Consider the following 26225-nt stretch of genomic DNA (forward strand, 5'->3'; position numbering starts at 1 on the left):
TAATGATAGCACCTAACTTGTTCAGTGTGTTAATTTTGTCAGATGGCTATGCCTGGTGCAGAACAGGGACCTGTGTTAGTTTTCATCAGTTCGACCAAAATAACTGACAAGAACAACTTAGAGGAGGCAAAGTTTATTTTGGTCCATGGTTTCAGAGGTTTAGTCCATGGTGGACTAACTCCATGCCCTGACCCCAGTTGAGGCAGAACATCATGGCGGAAGACATGGTGGAGGACTCTGCTCCATTCATGGCAGTCAGGAAGCAGAGAGAAAAAGAGGAAGGAACCACAGGGAAGCTGCACCCCTTCAGGATACGCCCCCAGTAACCCCCCCTCCTCCAGCCCCGCCCCACCTGCCTACAGTTACTACCCATTATTTAGCACCCATTACCACCCAGTTAGTCCATTCAAACCCAGATGGCCTGATTCGGTTACAGCTCTCACAACCCAATCATTTGACCACCTAATATCCCTGCAGGAACACAGGAACTTTGGGGAACATCTCATATCCAAACCATAACAGTCCCTAATTACTGTTGGCTATTCTTGTGAAGAATGGACTGTCAATTCTTCTGCAGAAGCTACTTCCTGCAAGCATAAACACTGTCCTCTGTGCCCACTCTACGCTCTCTTGTCCACGACACATAAAAATAAGATATTTCCCCTCTTTACATTGGGAAGGCTATAAAGATAGAAATCCCTTCAGGCAATTTTAGACTCTTTTACAAGCCATATCCAAGCAAGATGGGGCTTTGAAAAGTCTAAACCAAATAGTTCTCCCTATGAGCAAAGGTGGATCCATAACTCTTCTATCGGCTTTGAAGTGTCATTCCCCTGTGTGAGGTCCAAGGTGAGATGGAACATTTTTCATTACATTTTGAAAGACTGAACAATGAGGAAAGAGGTTGTTGGGCTGTTTTTTTGTTCTTTCTTCTTCTTCTTTTTTTTTTTTTTTTTTGGTACTGGGGGTTGAACTTAGGGGCACTCGACCACTGAGCCACATCTCCAGCCCTCCAGCCCTATTTTGTATTTTATTTAGAAACAGGGTCTCCCTGAGTTGCTCAGTGCCTCGCCATTGTTGAGGCTGGCTTTGAACTCATGATCCTCCTGCCTCAGCCTCCAGAGCCACAGGGATTACAAGTGTGTGCCACCCTTCTCAAGCAAAGTCCCATGTACTCAGTACTCTCTAATCTTGCAACCACAGGTCAGCTTTTCAACATGTCACTGTGCTTAGTATCTTAGGAGGAGGGTGGGAAGAGTGAGAACTGGGCACTCCAAGCTTGGGGCACCCTAAGCTTGGGGCACACAGCAGGGTGATTGAGGCGGTGCAATTCCGGTTGGGATGATCCACCCTGGGAAACGGGGGTTGGGGAATGGGGTGAAGGGGCAGATGGCTCCACATTCTAGTTAATTCTGCCTTTTCTCTAACTCCTTTATTCCTTACCATTTCTTCACCCACCTCCAAGGACGTCACACTCTATGTTGAAGGAATCAGGGGAAGATGTCTTTCGATTAAGAAATGTTCTAGCAAATTTAAAGTGGAGGGAAAAAAGGGACCATCTGCTTTGGATGGCTTGTGTATTCAGTGCTATTTTATGTAAACACAGGTTTCAAGTATATAACTGTAAGATATTTCTAATACCTTTAATCAAGTTTATTGTATTATTATATTCTGGAGGTATCTGTAGATCTTGATAATTAAGATACATATAGAGAAGGTGCTTATAATTAATATTGTAGGTAATTGTCTTCTTGACTAATTTCTTTTTAGCCTGGGTCCTGGCTATGTAAGCATCTATATCTCTTAGCTTGCAAGGATCAGCATCCAGTTCCAATGTTTATTGCCCATCTGATTTTATTAAGGAGGAGGGGAGGGAGGGAAGGAAGGCAGGGGGAATCAGGCATCAATAATTACTGCCTGTTTTCCTTTCCCTGAAGAGTTGGCTTCAGGTTGTTTATTTTGAAAGTAATATACAGTATCAAGTGCCTAATATAAAATTCAGTCATGGGCTGATTTAATATTAAATTATGTCATTCTGAGTTGGCTATTTGTGCACTATAAAAATCACAAAGTTCCCTGATTCAATTCATCTTTGTTCAGGGTTGGAGAAGATGGGGAGATACGGTGCGAATGAACCTTGAGTTCTATAATCCAAGGTTATAAAGCAAATGATTCTCATCCTTTTTTTTTTTTTTTTTGGTGTGTGTGTGTGTGTATGTGTGTGTGTGTGTGTGTGTGTGTGTGTGTGTGTGTGTATGTGTGTGGTGTGTGTTGGGATGGAACCCAGGGCCTGTATGTGCTAGGCAAGTAAGTGCTCTACCACTAAGCTATACCCCCACCCAGGCAGTAAATATTTTAGGCTCTGTGGACCATGAAGTTCTGTCACAACTATTCAACTCTGCTGTTGTAGTGCCAAAGCATTTGTAGACAGTATGTAAATGAACAGGTTTGACTGTATTTCAGTAGAAAATAGTTACAAAAACAAGAGAGGGCTAGGGTCATAGCATAGCATGCTTGAGGCTCTGGGTTCAATCCCCAGCACGTGCAAAAACCAAAAACAAAAGGAGAATGACAGTATTGTAGAGAAAAAAAAATATATATATATATATTTTAAATGGTGCTAGGGATCAAACCACAGGCCTGGTGCATATTGGGCAAGTGCTCTATCACTGAGCTACGCTCCCAGCCTGCTGTGGATGATTTTAACAAGATCCAGAGTGACAACATAATGTTCAAAATATCTGGATACAGGGGCTGGAAATATAGCTCAGTTGGTAGAGTGCTTGTCTCACATGCACAAGGCCCTGAGTTCAATCCTCAGCACCACCACCACCACCCAAAAAAAAAAAAAAAAAAACATCTGGATACAATCCAAAATTCTTCAACTAAGCCCTAGGAACATGTAACCATTTTTTATGATCTGGGGCAATCTCAAGTTGACCCAGAGGTTGAAATTATCAGATATAGATTTAAAATACCTATTATAACTGTGTTCTCTGTGGTAAAAGTAAAAACACTTAAAGGCTAGAGAGACCTTCTCAGCAGAGAAACAGAAACTATAAAAAAAAACACATGGGAATTTTAGAACCGAAACCACAATATCTGAAATAAAAATTCACTGGATGTGCTTAATAGCAGAATGGAGATGACAGAAGAGTCAATGACTTAAGATAGATGAAGAGAAAATATTTAATCTGAAGAATGACATGAAAAGGGAATTAACAAAGTAATGGATAGTCTCAGAACTGGCCTAACATTCCTATTATCAGAGTCCCAGCGGAAGGAGAAGAAACTGATGCAGGAAAAAAATAGCTAAAGACATGTTCTCAAATTTGGCAAAAGACATAAAATTACAGATTCAAGAAACTCAGTGTGGGCTGAGGGTATAGCTCAGCTGCACAGCACTTGCCTACATGCATGAGACCCTGGCATCAATCCCCAGGGTGGGCAGGGGGGTGGGGGAGAAAAGAAAGAAAACTCAGTGAACTCCAAACAGGATGAACTCATTCAACTATGTAGGAAAAAACCAAGTCAGATTCTCCTATATTCTCACTCAACAAGCAACATAGATTCTTTTTTTTTTTTTGTACTGAGGACTGAACCCAGGGGCGCTTAACCACTGAGCTACATCCTCAGCCCTTTTTCATATTTTATTTAGGGACAGGGTCTCACTGAGTTGCTTAGGCCTTGCTAAATTGCTGAGGCTGGCTTTGAACTCGAAATCCTCTGGCCTCAGCCTCCCAAGCCACTGGGATTACAGGTGTGCACCACCACATCCAGCTCAATCAGATTACTTCTGACACCAGGGTGTTGATTTTTCCCCCCACACACTGAGCAAGCAATCAATTTGACAGTGACTCTTGCGCCTGCAGATGCCCAATGGGCAACTAAAAGCAGGATAGAACTTGGCATTTCTGCCTTCATTTTGTATCTGTCTTCAGATCCCTGCTCTCTCTGCACATAGGCATATTCATCATTTAAGGAGTATTCATCTAAAAACTGGTAATGTGAGGTTTATTAGCCCTAATTTTACCTAATCTGTCTTGCTTCCCTTTAAGACTAAGGCAAAATTTACAGGTACATTTGACTCTCAGCTTTTACAGCACCCTATTTTAGACCCCTGGAGTGGTGTCTAGAGTCTCCTGTCATTGCCCTAAATCTGCAGTCACCTTCCAGGAATAGGGGAACTTGCAGGCACATTACCCCACAAGAAGACTGCCTTCTGAAATAGAAGCAGTCATCTCATGAGAATTGGGAATTGGCCCCTTCCTGGATCACAGGTTTAATAAATAAAACATCCTAAGCAATGAGTAAAAATTGTTCCCTCAAGTGATAATGACTTCTCTGGACTTCTCCAGAGCCACTGCATAGAACCAGAACTAAGAGAATGATCAACCAGACTACAGTTTGACCAAGACTGCTTAACTATGTGCACCTCTTCCCTTGCCCCCAGTTCTTCCTCTGTTTAAACATAAAGCTCAGCTGGGCACAGTCGCACCCCTGTGACCCCAGCAAACTTCCAGGCTGAGGCAGGAGGATTGCAAGTTCAAGGTCAGCCTCAGCAATTTAGCAAGACCCTGTCTCAAAATTTAAAAATAAATAAAATAAAAGGTTGTTGCTTGGTGGTAGAGTCCGCTGGGTTCAATCCCCAATATTGCTAAATAAATAAATAAACAAATCTAAAACTTTTATCAGTGAGTGACTCAAAGGGCGAGATGCTTGATCTCACTTTGTCTTCCTAATACAGCTGTTTTTCTTTTTAATTTTTTTAGATGTTGATGGATCTTTATTTTATTCATTTATTTATATGTGGTGCTGAGGATCGAACCCAGTGCCTCACACATGCTAGGCAAGTGCTCTACCACTGAGCCACAACTCCGCCCCATAATACAGCTGTTTTGATATAAGTTTTTCTTTCCTGCTTTTCACCATTAATTTTTCTGTTTTTTTTTTTTGGGGGGGGGGGTAAATGGCTGAACCTACTTTGTTGGAACAGCCCAAGTCAGGTCTCTGGCCTAGGACTCTGGTTATAAAAAGATAGACCTAAATCCAACCATATAATTTGTAAAAGGTCTAAATTCACCAAAACCAAAACAACAACAACAAAAAAAAAAAAAAAGAAAAGAAAAAGAAAAAGAAAGAAAGAAAGAAAGAAAGAAAGAAAGAAAGAAAGAAAGAAAGAAAAACCCAGAAGATTGTTAGACTGAATTGGAGAATAGGACCCAGCTCTATTTGTCTCTAAGAAATCCACATTAACTATAAAGACACACACAACTTAAAATAAAGACACTTGGCATTTCTGCCTTCACCATTGTAACAACTTAAAGACACACATAACTTCAAAGGGTCAAAAAAAAAAATTGGAGACCAGTCGTTTGAAGAGCAGGTCTGGGCTTTCTTCTCTTAAGACACCTGGGTTGGGTGGTACAGTGGGGTGGTCACCAGTGAAATGAGCTAGTGTGGCTATAAGCTATGTACCCCAGGGACTAGCTCAAGGTTCCCCACACAGCTATCACTTTAGGCAGGGACTATCACACCCACCTCACCCCAAGAATCCAGAGCTCATAAACCCCCTGCAGCACCAAACTGATTGGGGGTTCCCTTACTTCCAAGAATTCTAATTCAACCTTTGCCAAAGTCAGGGAATGCACTTTTTGGGAGGATGGCTTTGATCTGACACAGCTGTACATGTGCTGCAACTACCCTGGCAAAATGGGCACAGGCTCACAAGATACTGGTCCTGGGGCATTGTAATTCATGCTTTCTAATTCTGTATAAATTTCACCTTTTTCATCATGAATCTAAAAGTCACCACTCTGGTGTCTCTAGAAGCTTCCCAAACTGTCTTCTACCAGGAGATGAGTATTGCCAAGTCCCAAGAGAGGACTTGGCTACTGAAGGACTGGGCTACTGGGGCTGTTTCTGCTTCAAGTGCACAAAGCTTCACATAGACACACTGACATGCAGAAGTCCAATCCAAGCCATTGCTGTCAACAAGACTCTCTCCTCTAGAAGATGAGGTCACTACGTGAGGAATCTGTGACACTATCCTTTCACTGGTGAATAAAAACGGAGGGAGGGCCTATTTAAGAAGAACTCTGGAGATTGTGATTGTAGAAACATTGGATGAATTGCAGGTCAGAGTATGCCAGGATCAGTTTGGAAGTCTTCATCTATTTTTTAGTCAGAATCAAACATATTTTAGAAGATGCTTGACTTTCTGCATAAATGAAAAGCAGATTTTTTTAAAAGAGAAAGTGAGAGAGGAGAGAGAGAGAGAGAGAGAAAATTTTTAATATTTATTTTTTAGTTCTCGGCGGACGCAACGTCTTTGTTGGTATGTGGTGCTGAGGATCGAACCCGGGCCGCACGCATGCCAGGCGAGCGCGCTACCGCTTGAGCCACATCCCCAGCCCCTGAAAAGCAGATTTTTAAAAATAAAACCTAGTTCAGGTTATTTTCAGCCTCAGGTACAATGAATGGCCTCAGTACAAATAATATGAAGTAGAAAGAGTGACCATGTTTTCATGACAAAAGTTAAATTCTAAAGTTAATTGTGAACAGTCACTAGAATTTCAAAGTTAAATTCCCTCCATGTACTTATGGAAAAGTCTGTCTCCATTTTCAACTTATTTTCATAAGTTGTTTTCTGCAGTGCTGGGGATCAAGCCCAGAGCCCTGTGCAAGCTAAGCAAGCAGCTCTTCACTGAACTTTGCCTCCAACCCTTCTTCTTCTTCTTTTTTTTTTAAATTTTGATACAGGGTATGGCTGTTGCCAGGCTGGACTCAAACTTGCTATCCTCCTGCCTCCCCCTCCCCAGTAACTGGTATTACAGGCACGCACTACTGCACCTGGCTCCTTCTTCTATTTTTTCCCCTCTTTAATCCATTCTGTGGCTTGGAAAGTGGAGCTGGTGCGTGTCTGGGATCCCTTAGCCTACTCGTGTGATGCTAAGCCAGGAAGATCACAAGCTCAAGGTCAGACTGAGTGACTTAGTGAGACTCTGTCTCAAAATAAATTTTTTAAAAAAGGACTGGGGATGTAGCTCAGCGGTACAGTGCTTGCCTGGCATGTGTGAGGCCCTGGTTTCAATATCCAGTTGTGGGGAGAAAAGCAAAACAAAAAACAACACAAACAGCTGGAGTGCTAGCGATCACCTTGAAACATTGATCTCTCCTAGGAACAGAGCTCAGCTTGCCAGGACTTCATCAGCGTAACAGCCCTGGGTGGCCCGCTTCTAGACGTTTATGTGAGAGAAGTAAATTCCCATCTTGTGTAAACCACTGCTTGTTTCTGTTTCATGTAGCTAAGTCGAATCCTTCTATAGGTCTAACCAGAAACCAAGATACAGTCTCATCTGAATCCTAGAAAGGACTTCTGGGTGGGAAAACAATGCCAACCTTTTCTTTGTAGATGACAAATGGTAAGGTCACCAAAGACCAACAGCCTGTAACAGAAGGCCTAACTGAGGACCCTAAATGGAGAGCCAGTCTTGGTGGAAAACACCCAACAGGAAGCCAGGAGGAGCTGCGTACTTCCCTGACCCGGAGGCTGCCTTCCTGGCCAGGGCTGGGCTTTCCTCTGAGCACCAGGAGGGTGCTGAGTAGCTATCTCCAGGCTTTCATCCAGCGTGGAGGTTCCAGTCCATTTTCCAACCTCCTTTAGTTTATATACTCCTTTCAACACCTGAAATAATCCATGTAAAGCGCTGGCCCCGGTGCTTAGCACGTGGGAGGCACGTGTCATCTTTAGGAACCATGTCATTCATTTTTGTAGTTTCCATAGTCCCTTTCACAGAGCAGGTGCCCAGTGTCTGCCGACCTGGGAGAATGCCTGCTGCTCTTCAGCTGGGCCCCTGCTTGCCTTCCAGAAGGCCTGCCCCACATGTATGAGTATCAGCAAGAAAAACCCCAGGAAAAGGAGAACCTTTGGCTCCAGGTTACATGAATCCACCAGAGAAAAAGCAGCAGATGGAGGAGGAAATACACTATTTATTTACAATTTGTTCACTTTATCCACAATTTCCCATACAAACATAAAAACTAAAAAAATAAAACCACCACTTGGGAACACAAGTGTCTTTCTGTAATTAGTCTGGTTGAGGGAGGCAGAGGCCCCCCTGCTCTGTGAAGGAGGCTGCTGAGGCACACCAAAGGGGGAGAGGAGGAGGAAGAACGCCTGAGAAACAGCTCACGAGAACCTCGCACACGTGTGGGGGGGTGGTGTGTGGAGGGCTTTGCTGGCAAAGAGACCTGGGGTGGCCCCCGTGGGGACACTGCTTGGCTTCCCAAGGGGATGACAGCTTGCCGCCCCCCTCCACTTCTCCACTGCCAAACACCAAAAGTCAAAACTGGGTCGCACATCTCATGAGCTGTGTGGGTGTGATGGTGACAGTAGGGGACACCTAATGTTGCTCTCTGAGAAGAGCCCTAAACCCAGGGATGCTCAGGACACTCCTTCCCTTGGCACTGACCAGTTGGTCACAGCTTCTGTCCTTAATCCAACGCTGACTTAAACATGGGAAAACGAAAGCCCTCCCCAGAGTCCAGGGAAAGGCAAGGGTCAAAAACACGGAGAAAGGGCTTCTGCCTTCGCAGTCCCTTCTCGAGGAGGCTGCCAGGGGTGGGGGCGGGGGTGAGGGTGGGGGTGAGGGTGGGAAGCTCTGCCACGGGAGAGGGGAGGGGCAGGGCAGATGTTCCAGAAAGGCCCAGGATGGGAAGAAAGGGGAGCAAAGACACTGAGACACTGACGCGGGCCGGGCCGCCCTAGCAGACCCTGCTCCACTGCCTTCAGAGAGGGCGCCCCGAAACCAACCTGGAGGCGCTGAAGCCACCAGCCTGGCAAGCTCATCTGTGCTAGTGACCTAGATTGCTTTCACGTGTTGATGCACATTATAAATATAAAATCATATCTGCTACAAAGAGGACATATATTTGTACATCTTCACCCATATACATAATAACACAATTTACACATAATATCTTGGAGTGGGTCGTCATGGAAACAAAGGTTTGGAGAGGTAAAAAGCCCCTTCTCCCTTCCCGCCTGGTCATTCTCAAGGACGCTTGTACACTTGGTCACGGGGGCCCTTCCCAACTGGTTCTGATGGGGCTAGTCTGGACACAGCAATTCAGACATGTAACGAAATGCTGACAGGTGTGCACACACACACTCACATGCACAGACACAGGGATCTGGTGAGAAAAAGTAAAAGAAAATTCCTAGCCCTTGGGTGTAGGCCTCTTCCCAGAGTTAAAAGCATCAGTGCCTCCTCCATCTGAGAACTGTCTCAAGCAGCTGCCCTTCACTGGCTCAGACGAGGGCAGGAGGATTAGGAAACCAGGGAGGGGGCGGGGCCTGGAGTGTTCTGAAAACATAAGGCATATTTGACCTATGATCAAATCAAACTAAGTCACAAAAAGCAACTGTATCAAAGCCTAATACTTCCATGCCTTAGGCATGTAATAGATTCTGTGGGGTTTTCTTCCTGTTTAAAGAGAGAGAGAGAGAAAAAAAAAAAAGTGATGGTATCACTTGGGACCTGGAGGCAAAAGTCCAGCCAGTCCAAGTCGGTCCACGCAGGGACAATGTGAGTGAGACCCTGAGCCTCCCCTTCTTTTGTCCATTTTTTTTTAAAGGGGCAGACAACCCTGTACCTCCTTTTCTGTCCTCTCCCAGAGCTGGGCCCATCCACATGGCATGGAATACTGAGAGTGGTCCAAGAGACATCCAGAGACACGGAGTGGTGGACGCCAAGAAGTTAAGACCTGGGTGGTGGGGTGAGCTTTTTACAGCAGGAGTGGCTCCTGGCTGGGGTCCACGGCTCGCATGGTGGCCACAGTGATCAGATTGCCATCAGAGATGGGGGCAGTCTGGGTCCCCAGGGGGAGACAGCACCTATCGGCGGTAGTGATTGGGGGCGTCAGCAAACATGTACTTGAGTCTATACGCCTCGGCCAGAAGCAGCCCGATCTCTTCGTTGCCCCAGTGTATCGTAGGTAGGTTCTGTAGCAGCATGAGGAGACCCTGGAAGGCAAGAAAGGGCTTATATTGCTTTCACACTGAAGACCACAGAACCAGTAGGACCCCTCTTAGGACTCAGGGCTGAGATGGGGCTTTCCTTCTGCGGCCCACACCCCCAGACCTTCAGCCTCCCAAACTGCACACAGCCTTGGCCGCTAGCTCACCCCAAGAAGCCTTGAAAAGCCTCTGCTGATTCTTTGATCCACTAACACCCACCTCTTTAAAAACCATAAATGGAGAATAACAAAAAAGCTTTTAAGAGAAATAATCACTCATCATCCAAATATAGCTCTCCTGCTTTGGAGGTATTCTGTCTCAGTTTTTCTTTCTTCCTTATGTGTTTCTTTAAATAGTTGTAATCATAATTACAATTTTATATGTACTTTAATCACCTTTCTTAAACTATAATTTTCATGCTTTTCAATCCAGCCTTCACAAATGGTTAGTCTCAAAGCTGGCGGACCATCCAGGCTACACCCTAATGTGCTCAGCCACTTCCCCTTTGTTAGATACGGAATCCACTTTTTTTCTCGTCTTTAGGGAGAAGGTCGCACTCCTGCTATAAAAAGCTCACCCCACCACCCAGGTCTTAACTTCTTGGCGTCCACCACTCCACGTCTCTGGATGTCTCTTGGACCACTCTCAGTATGGCATCTGGACATCCTTCTCCTAACCTCACTGTTTCCTTGCTGTCCTCGAGGTCCCCTTGTTCTAAGACTGTCCTCAGCCTACCTGTCCAGCTTTCTGTCCACCACCCCACCCTCACCCAGCCAGGTCCCCTCCAGCCACATTTGTGTGTGCCTCCGTGGCCTGGTTTCTGCTCTTCCTCTCATCTGGAACACTTTCTCTTCTCCTCCATCTAGCTAAATCCTATTCAGCTTTCAAAGTCCAGTTTTCTCAAAGAGCGCCACGGAAACAGCCTATTAAAGAGGATATTAGAATAAAATGAACGGGATTTTAGGTTATCTCTCTAATTTAGTTGCCCATGCTGTTTGTTGCTGCTGCTTCATATTATTTTTCTCTTTCTGAATTGGATAGTCTTATTTTTCCAATTATAAAAGTAAAATATAAGAAACTAGGAGAAAATATGTATGCCACCTATGAAAGATAAAAAGGTCAATATCCACATCAATAAGGAGCACCACAGAGCATGGTGGCGCACACTTGTAATCCCAGTGACTTGGGAGGATGAAGCTGGAGGATCACGAGTTTGAAGTCAGTCTCAGCAATTTAGTGAGGCCCTAAGCAACTTATCAAGACCTCATTTCAAAATAAAATATAAAAAGGGCTGGGGGTGTGACTCAGCAGTTAAGTGCCCCTGGGTTCAATCCCAGGTTCAAAAATAAATAAATAAATAAATAAATAATAAAATAAAATAAAAACCGAGTATCTACAGATCAGTGAAAGAAAAGACAAGAAGCCAAGTAAGCCAACAGATGAGCGATGAGAACAGATAACAGAGAATGCCCACGGCCCTCCACACACTATTTTTACTTCTAAAAACCCTGCTTTGGGCTAATCTGAATATTCCACCAGTGCTTCACAGTTTTTAGTGTCAAGATCTTACATATTTTTCATGAGGTTTTTTGTTTTAGTGACAGAAGTTCAGCTGGGCATATGGTTGCCCATGGCACATCATTGCTATGCGCAGCCAAAATGATCAAGTCTCGGCCAATTCTGGGATGGGAGCAGAAATGATCCGCATGTAACTTCTAGCTTCTGCCCTCAGCTTCTTCTCTGCCTAGAAAATGGATATGGGGGCTGGGCTTGTAGCTAATTGGCTGACATGTGTGAGGCCCGGGGTTTGATCCTCAGTACCACATACAAAAATAAATAAATGAAACAAAGATATTGTGTCCATCTACAACTAAAAAAAAAAAAAAATGGGTATGAATGAAAAACTGGAAATAGTCATCTTATACCATAGGACAAAAGCCACATGTTGAAGATGGCAGGGCAATAAATAGAAGATCCCTGAGTCCTTGCCTTTCTGGAACCACGGCATTATTCCTGGACTGCTCTTAGAATGTTAGTTCAGGAAAGTAAATGGCTATCTTGTTTTAAGTCACTATTATTTGGGGTCATCAGTTATAGTAGACAGTAGATAATTTCATATCACCTTAACAAATATAGGCTGTATATAGCCAAATTAGAAATGCCCACAGTTGAGCTTGGCATGATGGTGCTTTCCTATCATCCCAGCTACTTAGGAGGCCAAGACAGGAAGATCACAAATTCAAGGCCAGCCTGGGTGATTCAAGATAAAGTAAATTTCTCAAAATAAAATAAATAGAAAAAGGGCCGGAAATTTCGCTTGGTGGTAGAACACTTGCCTTGCCCGAGTGAGGTCCTGGGTTCAATCTCCAGAACCACCACTAGCACAGTGAAATGTGTGTGTGTGTGGGCTAGGGCTACAGCTCAGGAGAAAAGTACTTGCCTAGCTTGTGCAAGGATGTCAATTTGATCTCCTGCATGGCAAAAAAAAAAAAAAAAGAAAGAAAGAAAGAAAGGAGAAAAAAGAAAAAGAAATGTACATGGTCTTTGATCTAGCAACTCCATCCTGGGGAAATATTTACATTCATGGTCAAAGGTATACACTGCATCATTGCTTCACATGATGAGAGAAGTGTCTGTCACTATGGCAACAGTTAGATAAAGAGAAATGGTGGTGTTTATGACAAATGAAGTAGTTCTACCTGGACTAACATGGGAAGATATCTAAGACATTTTTAAATGGATAAAAGAGAAAGTTGCAAAAAATATTTATAGTAGGATCTCACTTAGATAAAAGAAAATACAACATATCGGTACATACATGTGTGTGTACTTAACAACTTGGGTGGTGAACTCTTAAGAGTTACCTTTGGGGAGTGAAGTCTTTTACTTTTCTCTAATTATACTTCTGTATCTTTTGAAATAAAGTCTATATATTACATGTGTGATAAAACATTTTTTTCATGTAATATAGTATAAGTTTTGTTTAGTCAAAAATAAAAAGGCAGAAAATAAATTACTCATAACTTCATGATCAAGAGGAAGGCATTTTTAAACATTCTAGCATACTTCTTTCTAATCCTTTTCCTGAGCATTTTACATAGTAAATATTTTCTATATGTAATTTTGAATCTATTTGGCATTAATCATAAGCATTTCCTCTATTATTAAAAACTCCCAGCCGGGTGCAGTGGTGTATGCCTAAAATCCCAGTGGCTTGGGAGGCTGAGGCAGAATTGCAAGTTCAAAGCCTGCCTCAGCAACTTAATGAGGCCTTAAGCAACTTAGTGAGACCCTGTCTCTTAAAAAAATATAGAAAAAGGGCTAGGAATGTAGCTCAGTGGTTAAGCATCCCTGGGTTCAATCCCTGGTACCAAAAAAATAAAAATAAAAAATAAAAAATAAAAAAATTCCCTTAGACATTTTCAATAGCCAGAGAATTTTCCATAATGTAAAATGTAGCATAATTTATATCTTCATATTTAATTATTTCTGGTTTTTCACTATGATAAAATTATAATAAACACATTTGTACATAAATCCATCTCTTGGATTTTTTTTAAAGGCTAAATTCCTAGAAATGAAATTACTGTGTCAAAAGGCACAAATGGCGGCTGGGGTTGTGGCTCAGTGGTAGAGCACTCGCCTAGCATGCATGAGGCACTGGGTTCGATTCTCAGCACCACATAAATGTAAAATAAAGATATTTTTTTTAAAAAAGGCACAAATGTCTGTAATTTCAGTTACTCTGGAGGCTAAGGCAGGAGGATGGCAAGTTCAAATCCAGCCTCAGGGCTGAGGATATAGCTCAAAGGTAGAATGCTTGCCTAACATGTGTAAGGCTCTGTGTTCAATCCCCAGTACTGATGGGGGTGGAAGTGAGCACCCTTAGCAACTTAGTGAGGCCCTGTCTCAAAGTATTAAGAATAAAAGGGACTGGGGAACACAGGTGTGCTCAGTATTAGAGCACACCTGTGTTCTGAAAACAAAACAAAACAAAAAAAACAAAAACAAGAGGCACAAACAATTTTTAAAGGTACTAATATTCATCCAGAAAATGTACTCCAAGAGCACACCGTTTTCCATAGATCACCAATATACACATTGACCTCGTTAATTGTGATGATCCCTTAGATCCTCAAGGCTGCGAACAGAACTCAAAACCTATAGTCAAAATGGTGGGGAACCCACAGGAAGGACATGAGAAAAGAATCAGGCTACACACTTTTCTATATGTCTACACTCTCCCTTCCATGGTTGCTCTCATTCTCTTTCTTCCTTTTTTGTTTTTACAGTATTGGGAATTGAACCCAGGGATGCTCTACCACTGGGCTTTATGGTCCACTGTATTTTTTTTTTTTTAAAGAGAGAGTGAGAGAGGGAGAGAGAGAGAGAGAGAGAGAGAGAGAGAGAGAGAGAGAGAGAGAGAGAGAGAGAGAGAGAGAATTTTTAATATTTATTCTTTAGTTCTCGGCGGACACAACATCTTTGTTGGTATGTGGTGCTGAGGATCGAACCAGGGCCGCACGCATGCCAGGCGAGCGCACTACCGCTTGAGCCACATCCCCAGCCCCAAGTCCACTGTATTTTATTTTGAGACAGGGCCTCACCAAATTGCCCAAGCCACCCCTGAACCTGTGATCCTCCTGTGTATCTAGGTGATGACTTTGGAATATGATACCCATGAATTCCTTGGCCTTGGCCCCTTGGGCTCCTCTCCTGTTTCCTATTTCTTTTCCTTAACGTGTCCCCATCCCCACACAAACTGGAAAAGGTATTATCTCTTTTTGACAACCTCCTCCTCGGGAGTCTACTTTTATTCTCAGCTGGGCAGACTCATCTAGAGATCTTAATCTTTTCTGTTCTTTAGACTTTTGGGTGTCTGGTGAAGCCTAAGGATCCCTTCTCAGAATAATGATTTTAAATACATAAAATACATAATGTAGCTATTAAAATATATTTTAAATGGGAAATCCCTACATCTGTATGGTAAGTTTTCAGGTACCCATTTTTTTTTCTTTTATCTTTTTTTGGCTTGTTGGAGTTTAAAATTTTTTCTATAATGGTTACATAATTTGTATAATTGATACAGAAAAACAACCAACAAAAGGCTAAGCTCTCTAGAAGAGAATATACTGTGCTGTGATGGGAGATATCTATAACTTCTAATTCTTCTAAGCTTAACAGAAACTTCTGGGAAGCTTCCAAATAATTCCACCCCTGGACAAGTTAACCTCTCACTTCCTCCAAGAGTAAGGCTTAGCTGTAAGGAACCCTTCTGCCACCTGGTGTCAATGCCTGGGAACTGCAGTACCCCACCCCCAGCCTCCATCACCCCCACCGCAGCCCATCCTAGCACTGCAAAAATGGGAAACCCTGTCCATTGGATAAAGACATAGCACGGTGAATAACCATAGCTGGGGGACAAAGGTATTAATCACAAATCAGGAGCTCTTATCTAGGGGTTGAGAAGAGCCACTACAGGGAATGGCTGAGATTTGTTACAGAGCCAGTTCCACGGGAGCATTAAGCATGACATGCTGTTAGATGAAATACGACGGCAGACAGTCGGGAGAAGGCAGCGTGCAGGGCAAGCAATGGAGAGCAGTTTTCAATTAATGGAAAGGGGGAAGCTGGCTTTTACAGAAGAAGCCTAAACATGGCTGAAACAGAAGAAAAGGGCCTGGCACAGTATCTGCTGAGAATCCACAGAACCCAAAGGAAAAGGCAATGTGACTGAGAAGGAATGTGAGTCATGTGATAAGGGACTAAAGGAGGAGAAGGTTATTAAGTAGTGAACAGAAACTCTGATAAAGGAAAGGCAGAGGGGAACCTCATTAGCAAATGCTTAAGGAAGAACTGGGGAGGAAGAGGGAGAACAAGATTAATTAGACTGGCAGTGACCACCTACCGAGATGTACTCCATACCAGACTGGCTCTGAATGCTTACCTGTACTTTGTACTAACTCACCAATCCTCACATCAACTCCATGAGATACAGATTATATCCATTTTACAGAAGAGGAAACCCTCACAGAGGTTAAGGAACTTGCCCAAGGTTACAGAGCAGTGCTGGGCTGGGATTAAACCAGACAATCTGGCTCAAGAGCTTGCGCTCATTTCTATACCACGCGCTGCCAGCCCTGGGGGGAGAAAGAAGTGAGGCATAAAGAAAAAGGAACAAAAAGAAAACAAGTCATAGGAGAAGCTGCTGGAAGGAAATCTCGGAGTCGACTAATTTCACTCAGTGATAAGGGCTCAGCACAACCAAAGATAGAATGTGTAATAATTAACAGCTAAAGAATTTAAAAGGTGGCATAAAATTAGACTATTAAATAAGATATTGTATGCAGAATCACTTTGCAATATTGGAACATTATTTGCAATTGTAAAGTGTATTCAGGCGTGTAAAAATACTTTCCTAGTCAAGTAAGTACTTTAAAACAAATCTCTCCTATTCTGAGAATCAGTGAGGTAACAAAATATTTCCCCTGGTCCCAATATAATGTTTCAAAATCATGTCCTTGCCTATAAACTTTGAGAGTCAAATTTGTATCCATTGGTTTCTCAGGTACCAAAGCACCTAGTGCATTTGGCATCTTTTCCACCTTACAGAAAGCTATATAGAATTTTTGTTTCCATGTTTAGGAGTCATTCCCTTTCTCATACCAGTTTTTTTTTTTTTTTTTTTTTTTTTTTTAGTGGAGCTTCAATTCTGGGTTCCCTCCAAACCCTTCTTACAGGCAGGATTCAAACTGGCAATTCACCAAATGTCTGTAAAGACAGGACCTGCACCCAATTCCACAACCACACCCAGAAGTCATGGGTGGTGCCATCTGGTTCAAGGAATCTATTTACTTTTAGTCCGTCCTTGGAGGCCTGGAGCACCCTGGGCTTGCACTATTTCACTTAATAACTCTGACCTGTCTCCTCCTTCACAACAGGACTCTCTCCAAGACTCTCCAGTAAAGAAAGAACAAAGAATGCTTCAATTCGGTGGTGCAGAGTCACTGCATGGTTACATGACTCCCTTGTGGGTTCCCTTTTTATATATTTAAAGGAACTTTGATTCCTAAGCCTTGGTCCCCTGTGCAGTGCTTCTCTGCTGTCCAAGTGTTGGCACCTGCTCTCACATGTCTGTAGGCTCCACGTACTTGTACTTTCCCAGAATGGCTTCCTAGACTGCAGAGGGACCAGGTATTTGGGGGTGCCTGTCCTCTCTGACTCACACATATTCCTCCTAGAGAGAGCAGGTCAGAGAACAACAGTCCGCAGGCTTCTGGTGAGTTTCGTGATCCTGTACGAATCCTTTGCCCGCTGTGCCCCCGTGCCCACAGCTCAGTGTAACTGGTGCTCTCTGCTGATTTTTTCCCTTGGAGGTGCTCCCCCCCTCCCAGCAGCTCCTCTGTGTTTGGTGTACTCCGTGCTGCTGCTCTGATCTAGAGGACCTGCCTCTCGTTCCCTCACAGAGAACTCATCTTAACTCCTGTCCTGGGTTTCACATCAACTTGCTTTGGAAAGTCTTCCCCAAACCAGAGCCCCCTGTCTGCCATCTGCCTCAATGGCGTGCTCTGTGAATGGGTCATGAATAAAAACTCTCCCCCAACACCTCAAACTTTCACTCCTACAGGGTCTTATGTCCGGCTATTCCTCTGCTAGGACATACCTTTCCATGGCTGGCTGCAATGGTGAGGACCTGTCCTCTACCTGGCGCTCAGGCAGATGACACCTAGCAAGGTGCAGGCCAGAGGCATGCACGAGAAGGGCCTGTCCTTGGTGTGGCTTTAATCGGAGTAGGGGTGGCAGGTACCTTGGTCCTTGCCTAGCTCCCTCAAGAGTCCTCTTCGCTTCTAGGACCATGCTGGCCTCAGGACACACACAGCCCTGTCCCCGGGCTCACAGCCCTCTGTTCTTACACCTGGTGAGAGAAGCCCCCTCACCCCCTAGGTGGTGCACACCTGCACAGGGGGTTGAGTTCTGGTGCTCATGGCCTACGCAGATGTCTTTGTTTGACTGTGGCTACAGCCTCCCTTCAGCCAGGGACTTCTCCCACCATTGCTGCTCCTGTGGAGAGAAGTCCGCAAGCTGAGCACCACGCAATCTCTTGACAGCTACCATCCCTACATTCAACTGGTTCTGTGTCTTGGTAGTCCTGAATCCTAGAGGCACCCTTTTCCCCTTGAATACCCAAAATGCCAACAACATCAAGATCCTCACTTGGTACCAAGAGTCTAATAATTTACTCTTCAGCATTCCCACACAAGAAAAGAAGCATGTGGTTGGGGATTCAGCTCAATGACAGAGTCCACCTCCAGGGACTGCCTGTGCCTGGCGCTCACAACCTCCATCTCCCACAGAGAACTGGGGTAGTACTCAGATACCTGGAACACAGAGCATGAGAGGGCAGCAGGAATCACAGGTCCTCTGAAAGTGGAAGAAGAAAAACCCAGAAGCCAGAATAGGACAAGGAGGACCTTGGAGGAATTCTTTTTCAGGTTTAAAAGAACCGAGTTTTGTGTTCAACACTTCATTGTGAGGAGAGTCTGCTAGCAACTGCCAAGGAGATGGGAGGAGGCAGATGGGGGAGTGCGGGGGTGGGGGGGAGTAAGCAGGCCCTATCTGTGAGCATGTAGCCAGGCCCCAGGAAGAGTGGCAGCAGGCACAGTGGTTCACAGGTCTCCACCACTCACTCTCCCAGTGACCTTCACCTAATTACTTGTGGTGACACATTTTCCCCATTTGTAACAGTTGGGGTACTAGTTATAGACCACCAGGTATTTTGTTCCAAGGATTAAATGAATTAACAAAGGTCAACATTTAGGATAGTGCCTATACATTAAAAGTGCTAATGGGCTGGGGCTGGGGCTCAGTAGTAGAGTGCTTGCCTAGCATGTGTGAGGCCCTGGGTTGATCCTCAGCACCACTTAAAAATAAATAAATAAAATAAAGATATTGTGCCCAACTACAACTAAAAAATAAATATTTAAAAAAAGTGCTAAGAATTAGCTCTTACTATATGGAACCATATGAAATTGTGGATATTCAAATATTCTCTCTTATAACAGCAATTGCATATGATTCAACCTAACATCATTAGCATTATTCTATTATACCAGCCCAGACGAAGGACATAATTGCAAAGGGCTCCCTCCTAGTACAAAAGAGGCTTGGCCCAGCCCTGTCGAAAGTTCTCATTTCAAGCAGCCCAGAGTCCCTGAGGACTGGTCATTCTACCCACAAAGTGCCTGTGACATGCCTCAGATTCCCTTGCTAAGGGCTCTCAGGAAGGAAACCTCTTAATGTGATGCTCCTTTGTCAGGTTTGGTCCCTCCCTCAGGTAGGCAGCTGCTTGGCCAGAGGGAAAGAAGCAGATGCCTTTCCTCCTGGGGATTCTCACCACAGCTGGGACCCTGCCCTTTGCTCCTGTGTATGCTGATGCCTCCTCTCCAGTCCAGTTTGCTCATCCAGTTTGGTAGTTTCACCAAGGATGAGCCCAGCATGGTGACTCATTATGTTGGAAACTTGGGTGTCTGGCCTACCACCTTGATACTGGGGATTGACCAGGGCTCACACGTGCTAAACAAGCATTCTACCTACAACCATGTTACATCCCTAGCCCTTTTTGTGATTTATTTTATTTTGAAACAGGCCCTGGGTGGCTTCAAACTTGCCATCCTCCAGGTAGATAATATTAATAACAAAACTGCTGAGTTTTTTTTTTTTTTTTTTTTTTTTGGTGTGTGTGGTACTGGGTTCTGGGGATTAAACCCAGGGACGGGACTACCACTCAGCTACATTTTCTACTCATTTTATTTTTTATTTTTGAGACAGGGTCTCACTAAATTGCTAAGGTTGGCCTAGAACTTGTGATTCTCCTGCCTCAGCCTTCCGAATTGCTGGGATTACAGGCATGTGCCACCATGCCTGGCTAATAAGCTCACTATTTTGACAGCTAAGTGCCAAGTACATTATTCCAACTGCTTCACATGCATGAACTTGGTTAATCTTTATAAGAGCCCTAGGAGGCAGGTACTATTATCCCCATTTTACAGATAGGAAAAAACCAAGGCACAGAGAGCTAAGTGACTTGCTAAATGTTGCACACTCGGAAAAGTGGCAGAGCTAGAATTAGACCCCACGTGGTCTGGCTCCAAAGACCATGTCCTATTTTGCATTGTCCCCAAGATGGCTGTTTTTCCTCTGAAACTCCCTTACACCAAGCTCTTCTTCCCAGCTCTTTGGGGTGACAAGTGGCTTGTTTCCCGAAACTGCCACAACTCCCATTTTTATTTCAGCAACCACTTCACCTGGTTTTTCCTTGTGTTGCTTATGAGAGCTTTTAGCCCTAAAACTGGCTGTCTGTGATCTCTGAATTCACTCTCGGAGCTTTCTTTGTGGTGATTTAATACCAGCAGCCCTTTAGCAGGGGGGATTCACATGTCTCCTTTCTCTGCAAAGGTCATGTCCAACCGTTCACGATCTTGCACAGTGCGCTGTGCCCTCGTTCCCCACACTTCTGCCATGATTCTTTCTCCTGAAGGCTACCACCTGTCTAGCCTAACAGCCAGGCACATTTTTTCAGTATTCATAGAACTTAAGAACTGTGGGGGTGGAAGGAACTCTGCAGATTATCCAGTTCAATCGCCAATTCTATTTGGTCTAAAGAAAGAGGGGAGTGTCCCCACCCCACCACCACAGAAGGATCAACTGAAGCGTTAACAAAGCAGCAGACAAAAAGCAAAAAAAGCTCAGGGATAGTCTGTGGGTTTCTGCCGAAAGGCCTCAGACCCATCGGAAAACTGAACACGCTCTATGGTAAGGAATGTCACTATGACCAACAATCTGTTTTTGTTTTTGTTTTGGTACTGGGCATTGAACCCAGGGGTGCTCTACCATTGAACTACATCCCCAGTCCTTCTTATCATTTACATTAAGACAGGCATAGAGAGCCAAGTGACTTGCTTAATGTGGCACACCTGGAAAAGGGCCTCACTAAGTTGCTTAGGGCCTTGCTAAATTGCTGAGGCTGGTCTTGACCTTTCATCCTCCTGCCTCAGCCTCCCAAGTTGCTGGGATTACAGGCATGCACCACCAAGTCTGGTTACTAACACAGTCTTAAAGTCATAGAGCATTGTCCTCTGCTCCATGACAACATTGTGAATTGCTAAAAGCCATTCCAGGAATCACCTGCACCTCTCTAAGCTAATCTGGGGGGCACTCTGATCACATCTGACAAGGCTCTCTGAGCCTGGCTCATGATAACTAAATTAGACCTCATGCTCTCAATATCCCACTGCACCTCAACCACATTATCAAAATTGATAGCTCACCCCGGCGCACAACCATTCCAGCCCCTTGTCCTCATTTATCCTGGGATGTCACATATGCTGCTTGTTGGCAGAAGCCAGGTTCTTAATCAGCGGTCTGCAGCCTTGGCACCTCAGCCAGCACCCACTCAGGGAAGTCAGCTCATCTGCTCTCCTTGTTCTCCAAAGCCCTCCGTGGGCAGGCTGAACCTGTCTCCCCATCTCCCTACAGAACAGACATCTGTTCTTTCACCACCTAACACCAATTACAGGGCTGACTGCTCAGGGGTCACACGGAGATGCTGATGCTCTTGGCGACAACTACGCCGCTGGCTGGACTCAGAAACACATTCAGCTTCTCCCCACCCGTTACCCCCTTCCCCCAGTTTTAAAAGAACTATATGCCCATTAAAGACAGACAAACCCCCTCAGTTCAGAAATGAACACAGCATAGAAACAAATGTCCCTCCCACCAGATGGTGACCAGGAACAACCTCCAGGCTGCACTCCCTCAGATGGCACAGCCTGGCCACCTCTCTCCTCACTCCACATTTCCTCTCCCCTGGAGTTCCACACCTAGATTAGGCCCTTCTGGAGTTTTCTTCAGAGGGACTCAACATGTCCCCGCCTAGGCCATCAGGACACTGTCCTCTCACAGGGCATCCACTCTCGGTCTCCTTTGTCTGTCTGTCTCTCCTCCCTGACCTCTTCTTGTAGGTGTGCCAGGGCTCACACTTGCTTCCTCAGGGATCTCACCCAGTGTCCTGGCCTTAAGCAGCTTCTAGCAAAGGCTCCTAAACTATGCATCCAGTTGAGACCCCTCTCTTTCAGACTTGCGACTCACAATGTCCCTTGGATACCCAATGCATTTGAAATTCAACACGCTCAGTACTGAATTCCAGACTCCTTCCCCATTAACCTGCTTCCCCTTCACCTTCTCCACACACTGCGAACGCCCTTCTGCCACTCACGCTCTAACACAATTCATTGGAAAAGCCTGAGACCCCAGACCTGGGAACTTCTCACACCCTACCGTCACCACCCAGGTCCAAGCCACTCTCATATCTCCTTGGAGAACGACGGCAGCATCCTGGCTGCCTCTTCCACCCCATGCACACCTACAGGTCACAAAAAAGCAGGGTGATTCTTCCAAGGTTACCAGTCAGATCATGTCCCTCCTCTGATCAAGACCCTCCTGTGGCTTCCCTTCCACTCAAAGTGAAAGCCAGAGTCTTGGCCGTGGCTCCGAGTCCTGTGTCTGGGTCCCTGTGACTTCTCTGCCCTCTCTCTTCCTGCTCTTCTCTGGGATCACTGCTCCAGGCCTCGTTGGTCACCATCGTGATTCTTCCACAGCCCAGCTGTGCTGCTGTCTTGGGGCCTTTGCTCCGGCTTTTCCCTCTGCTCCAATTCTTCCAGAAACCCACATGGCTCGCTCTCTCACCCTCCTCTCACCTTGCTCAAATGCCATCCCTCAGAGAGCTTATCCTGACTACTTTATTTGAAATTGCAGCTTGGCTGAGTGCACACCTGTAATCCCAGAGACTCAGGAGGCTGAGGCAGGAGAAACATATAAGTTCAAGGGCTGCCTCAGCAACTTAGGAGACCCTGCCTCAAAATAAAAAATAAAAAATGCTGGGGAAGTAGCTCAGTGGCTAAGCACCCCTGGGTTCAAACTCTACTACCAAAAAAAAAAAAAAAAAAAGAGAGAGAAAGAGAGAATATATATTTTTTATTCCCATCTATTTTTGGGTACTAGGGATTGAATTCATGGGTGCTTGACCACTGAGCCACATCCCCATCCGTATTTTGTATTTTATTTAGAAACAGAGTCTCACTGAGTTGCTTAGCGCCTCGCCATTGCTGAACCCAGCTTTGAACTCACGATCCTCCAGCCTCAGCCTCCTGAGCTTCTGGGATTATAGGCATGTGCCATTGTGCCCAGCCTCTTCTAACATTTTTTAAAAATTTACTATTTACTATGCTTTTATTGTGTGTCTCCCATCAACTAATATTTAGGCTCCATGAGAACAGAGGCCTTTGTTTCATTTCCCAGTATATCCTACACTGCCGAAGGTATCTAGCATGGCAGGCTTTCAATAAATGCTCGTCAATGAATGGATGAAAGACGTTAGGCTGTCCAGCTAGTCTGCAGCTACTCTGCAGCCTTTCTGACACAAAGATCCTTTTCAGACCCAAGGCCTCTGGACTCCACTGACTTCCTGCCACTCGGGCACTCTCTCCTGAGCATCCTTTCTCCCTTCCAATCCCCACCCCAGGTACTTGCTATGGCACCAACTGTTTTACAGCCATTGAGGGCTGACTCCTGGCCACTCACCTGAAAGTCCTCCTCGTCCAAGATCTCCTTCCTCCACTTGATCAAGAAGGCCGCACACACATAGAGATGAAAGTGGGAGAACCCTTCTGGTTCAGACTGGGAAGGAAAACAGAGACAGTCCTGACAAGGAGCCAGCTGTGGTCCTCTTAGTTCCAACCCTTCTGGAAGCTGCAGAAGCAGCAGGACATCACTTGCATGGCAGGGCACCCAGAGGCTGAGAAGACTTAGCAAGGGCCCTGCTCTTGAGGCCAAGGCAGACACAGAGGTAGGAGGTGATGGGAATTTCTGGGCACTCCTCACAGGGCAGGAAGCTGGGCACCTCAGGGACTGCCTGGCACAGAGCGGCAGGGGTCTCTTCATACCTGGTACGTGTCCCACAAGCGGATGGTGCAGCGAAGAGGAAGCTCCCGCATGAGCAGATTATTCATCCACCGAAAGGCAAACTGTAGGTATTCAACCTCGTACCTCCTGAAGTGATTATGCACCTGCTCTGAAACAGGAAGCATCGTGGGCCCTGAAAGCTCTCAGGAGCCCCAAAGGCAGATTCCATTTTGTATCACCCCTCCCTCGGGGAGCCAGACACAGGGGAGCAAACAGGCATCAGACGGCTCTTTGCGTTTAGATTCTATTTGATTCTCATAGCAACGCTGTAGCTCAGGGAGCCCAGCACGTGGAACTAGCCTGACATTCCAAAGTGATGCTCTCGGTGCCCTCTGCCTGCATGGGGCCGCTCTGGCCACAGAACAGGAGACATACGGTTCACTTGGCTGCTGAATCTTATTACTCATCAGAGAAGGAGCCAGAATGGAAAAGAACCTTGGAGGTCACCTTGGCCATTCTCCCAACAGTGAGGAATTCCTCCTCAGCATCCCTGACAGATGGCTAGCCAGCAGGGACTGTGCCACTGCCAGTGAAAGGGGCTCACTGACCCACCAAGGGCAGCTTCTTCCACGGATTTACCGAGTGATTTATCAGAAGGCACTTTACCAACTTCAACAGAATCTAGCCACCTACTAACTCCCAGCCCTTGGGATCAATGTGGTATTCTGACACAAGTCAAAACAAACCGGGTTTCCATTCTACGTGACATCCCTTCAAATAATGCTTACTAGGATTGTTTTGGTTTGATTGTTTTCTTTTTTTGCATTTCTGGGGATGGAATCCAGGCCTTGAGGATGCTAGGCAAGTGCTCTACCACTGAACTACAGCCCTAGCTCCTAATACCTTTTTTTTTTTTAAATTTTGAGACAGGGTCTCACAAGTTGCCCAGGCTGGCTCGCAACTTATGATCCTCCTGCCTCAACCTCCTGAGTAGCCCGAATTATAGGCATGAGCCACCAAGTCTGGCTCCTGATACAGTTCTTGAAAGAACTATTAACCATGCTTACTTCAGGGGAATAGAATTTAAGGAAGAAGATAGATTTCTAATTACTACATGTTTTTCTGCATTGTTTAAACTTCTATAATGAGGAAGTAATAGTTCTAAAATGCAAAGAGACGAGACATATACATTTAAAAGCTACTATCTTAGAGTGCCAGGCCTTAATTCATCAGGCAATTATAAGGGCAGGGGAAAAAAAAAGTGGACAGTGGCAGAAAGCACGGCCTCTGCCCTCTGGAACTGCTCAGCCTCTGGCAGCCAGCGTAGCAACCCAGGAAAAGGCAGCACATGTCCCATGCTAAGCTCTGGAAGAGCGATGCCAGACACTGCCAGTTGGGCCCCAGCATGGGTGCCAACAGCTGGGTTAGGTGATAAGACACAGGAAAACATTCCACTGCACTGTGCAGGAGAAATGGTGAGTAAACAAATAAGGCCGGGAGACTAAAACTCTAAGTCATGACGAAGAGAAGAGTGAGTAGAACCAATCAGGAAGGTTTTCTTTTTAAATATTTTTTTTAGTTGTCAATGGACTTTTATTTTATTTGTTTTTATGCAATGCTAAGGATTGAACCCAGTGCCTCACGCGAGCTAGGCAAGCGCTCTACCACTGAGCCACAGCCCCAGCTCCCTCAAGGAAGGTTTTCATGAAAAGAGAAGTTGGGAAAGGAGAGAGAATGATACACAACTTCTGTGTGTGGAAAAAGAAAGAGGCTTTTATTTTGGGTTATGCACAAAAGTGGGGCATGGCGTTTATGAGTTGGTGTGCTGACCGGCAGAATCCCAAAGAACCTCACTGATGCTAAAGGTTCTGTTTTATGGGGATCTCGTACTGGTTCTTTCCTTGGCCTTGGGGTCCTCAAGAGTCAACAGCTGAGCTTTCTGAATTGCCCTGTAGTTCTATCATCTCATGCCCCAGGCCAGAGCTGGGACTCCACTCTTGTAAGAATCCTGCCTCTCAAAGACATCCTCTTGAGCTGTGCCTCCAAAATCCCAGGCCAAAAGGGTCCCAGAGAGCTCTAGCAAGTCCTGCCTGCTGGGTTCTCAAAGAGACCTGAGGATCCAGCATCAAGCCTGGGAGTTCCAAGTTACATCACTGCAGAAAGTGTGTATGGCAGCCTACTAAAGGCTTGAAGCCAACAGTAATGGGAAGCCACAGGAGGATCCTGAGTAGAAGAGGAGGCGCTG

At 45.1% G+C, this 26225-nt stretch overlaps 1 protein-coding gene across 3 annotated transcripts in view; it reads right to left on the reverse strand.

The window, feature by feature from the left end:
• Positions 1–7991: 7991 nt before the first annotated feature.
• The window catches only part of Tbc1d22b (TBC1 domain family member 22B), a 72427-nt gene continuing 54193 nt past the window's right edge, over positions 7992–26225 (reverse strand). For 2 of the 3 annotated variants that reach the window (XM_026383715.2, XM_026383714.2), the window contains 3 exons: positions 24022–24149; positions 23660–23755; positions 7992–10027 (listed from right to left, as the gene is read on the reverse strand). In XM_026383715.2, coding sequence (XP_026239500.1) covers positions 9899–10027; positions 23660–23755; positions 24022–24149 — 353 coding nt within the window. In that variant the 3' untranslated portion in view covers positions 7992–9898. Of the gene's footprint in view, positions 10028–15968; positions 16162–23659; positions 23756–24021; positions 24150–26225 lie in introns of all 3 variants that reach the window. The other variant, XR_003300333.2, reaches the window with a different exon arrangement.

This window comes from Urocitellus parryii, chromosome 8, assembly GCF_045843805.1.
Source record: "Urocitellus parryii isolate mUroPar1 chromosome 8, mUroPar1.hap1, whole genome shotgun sequence".
Taxonomy (NCBI): Eukaryota; Metazoa; Chordata; class Mammalia; order Rodentia; family Sciuridae; genus Urocitellus; species Urocitellus parryii.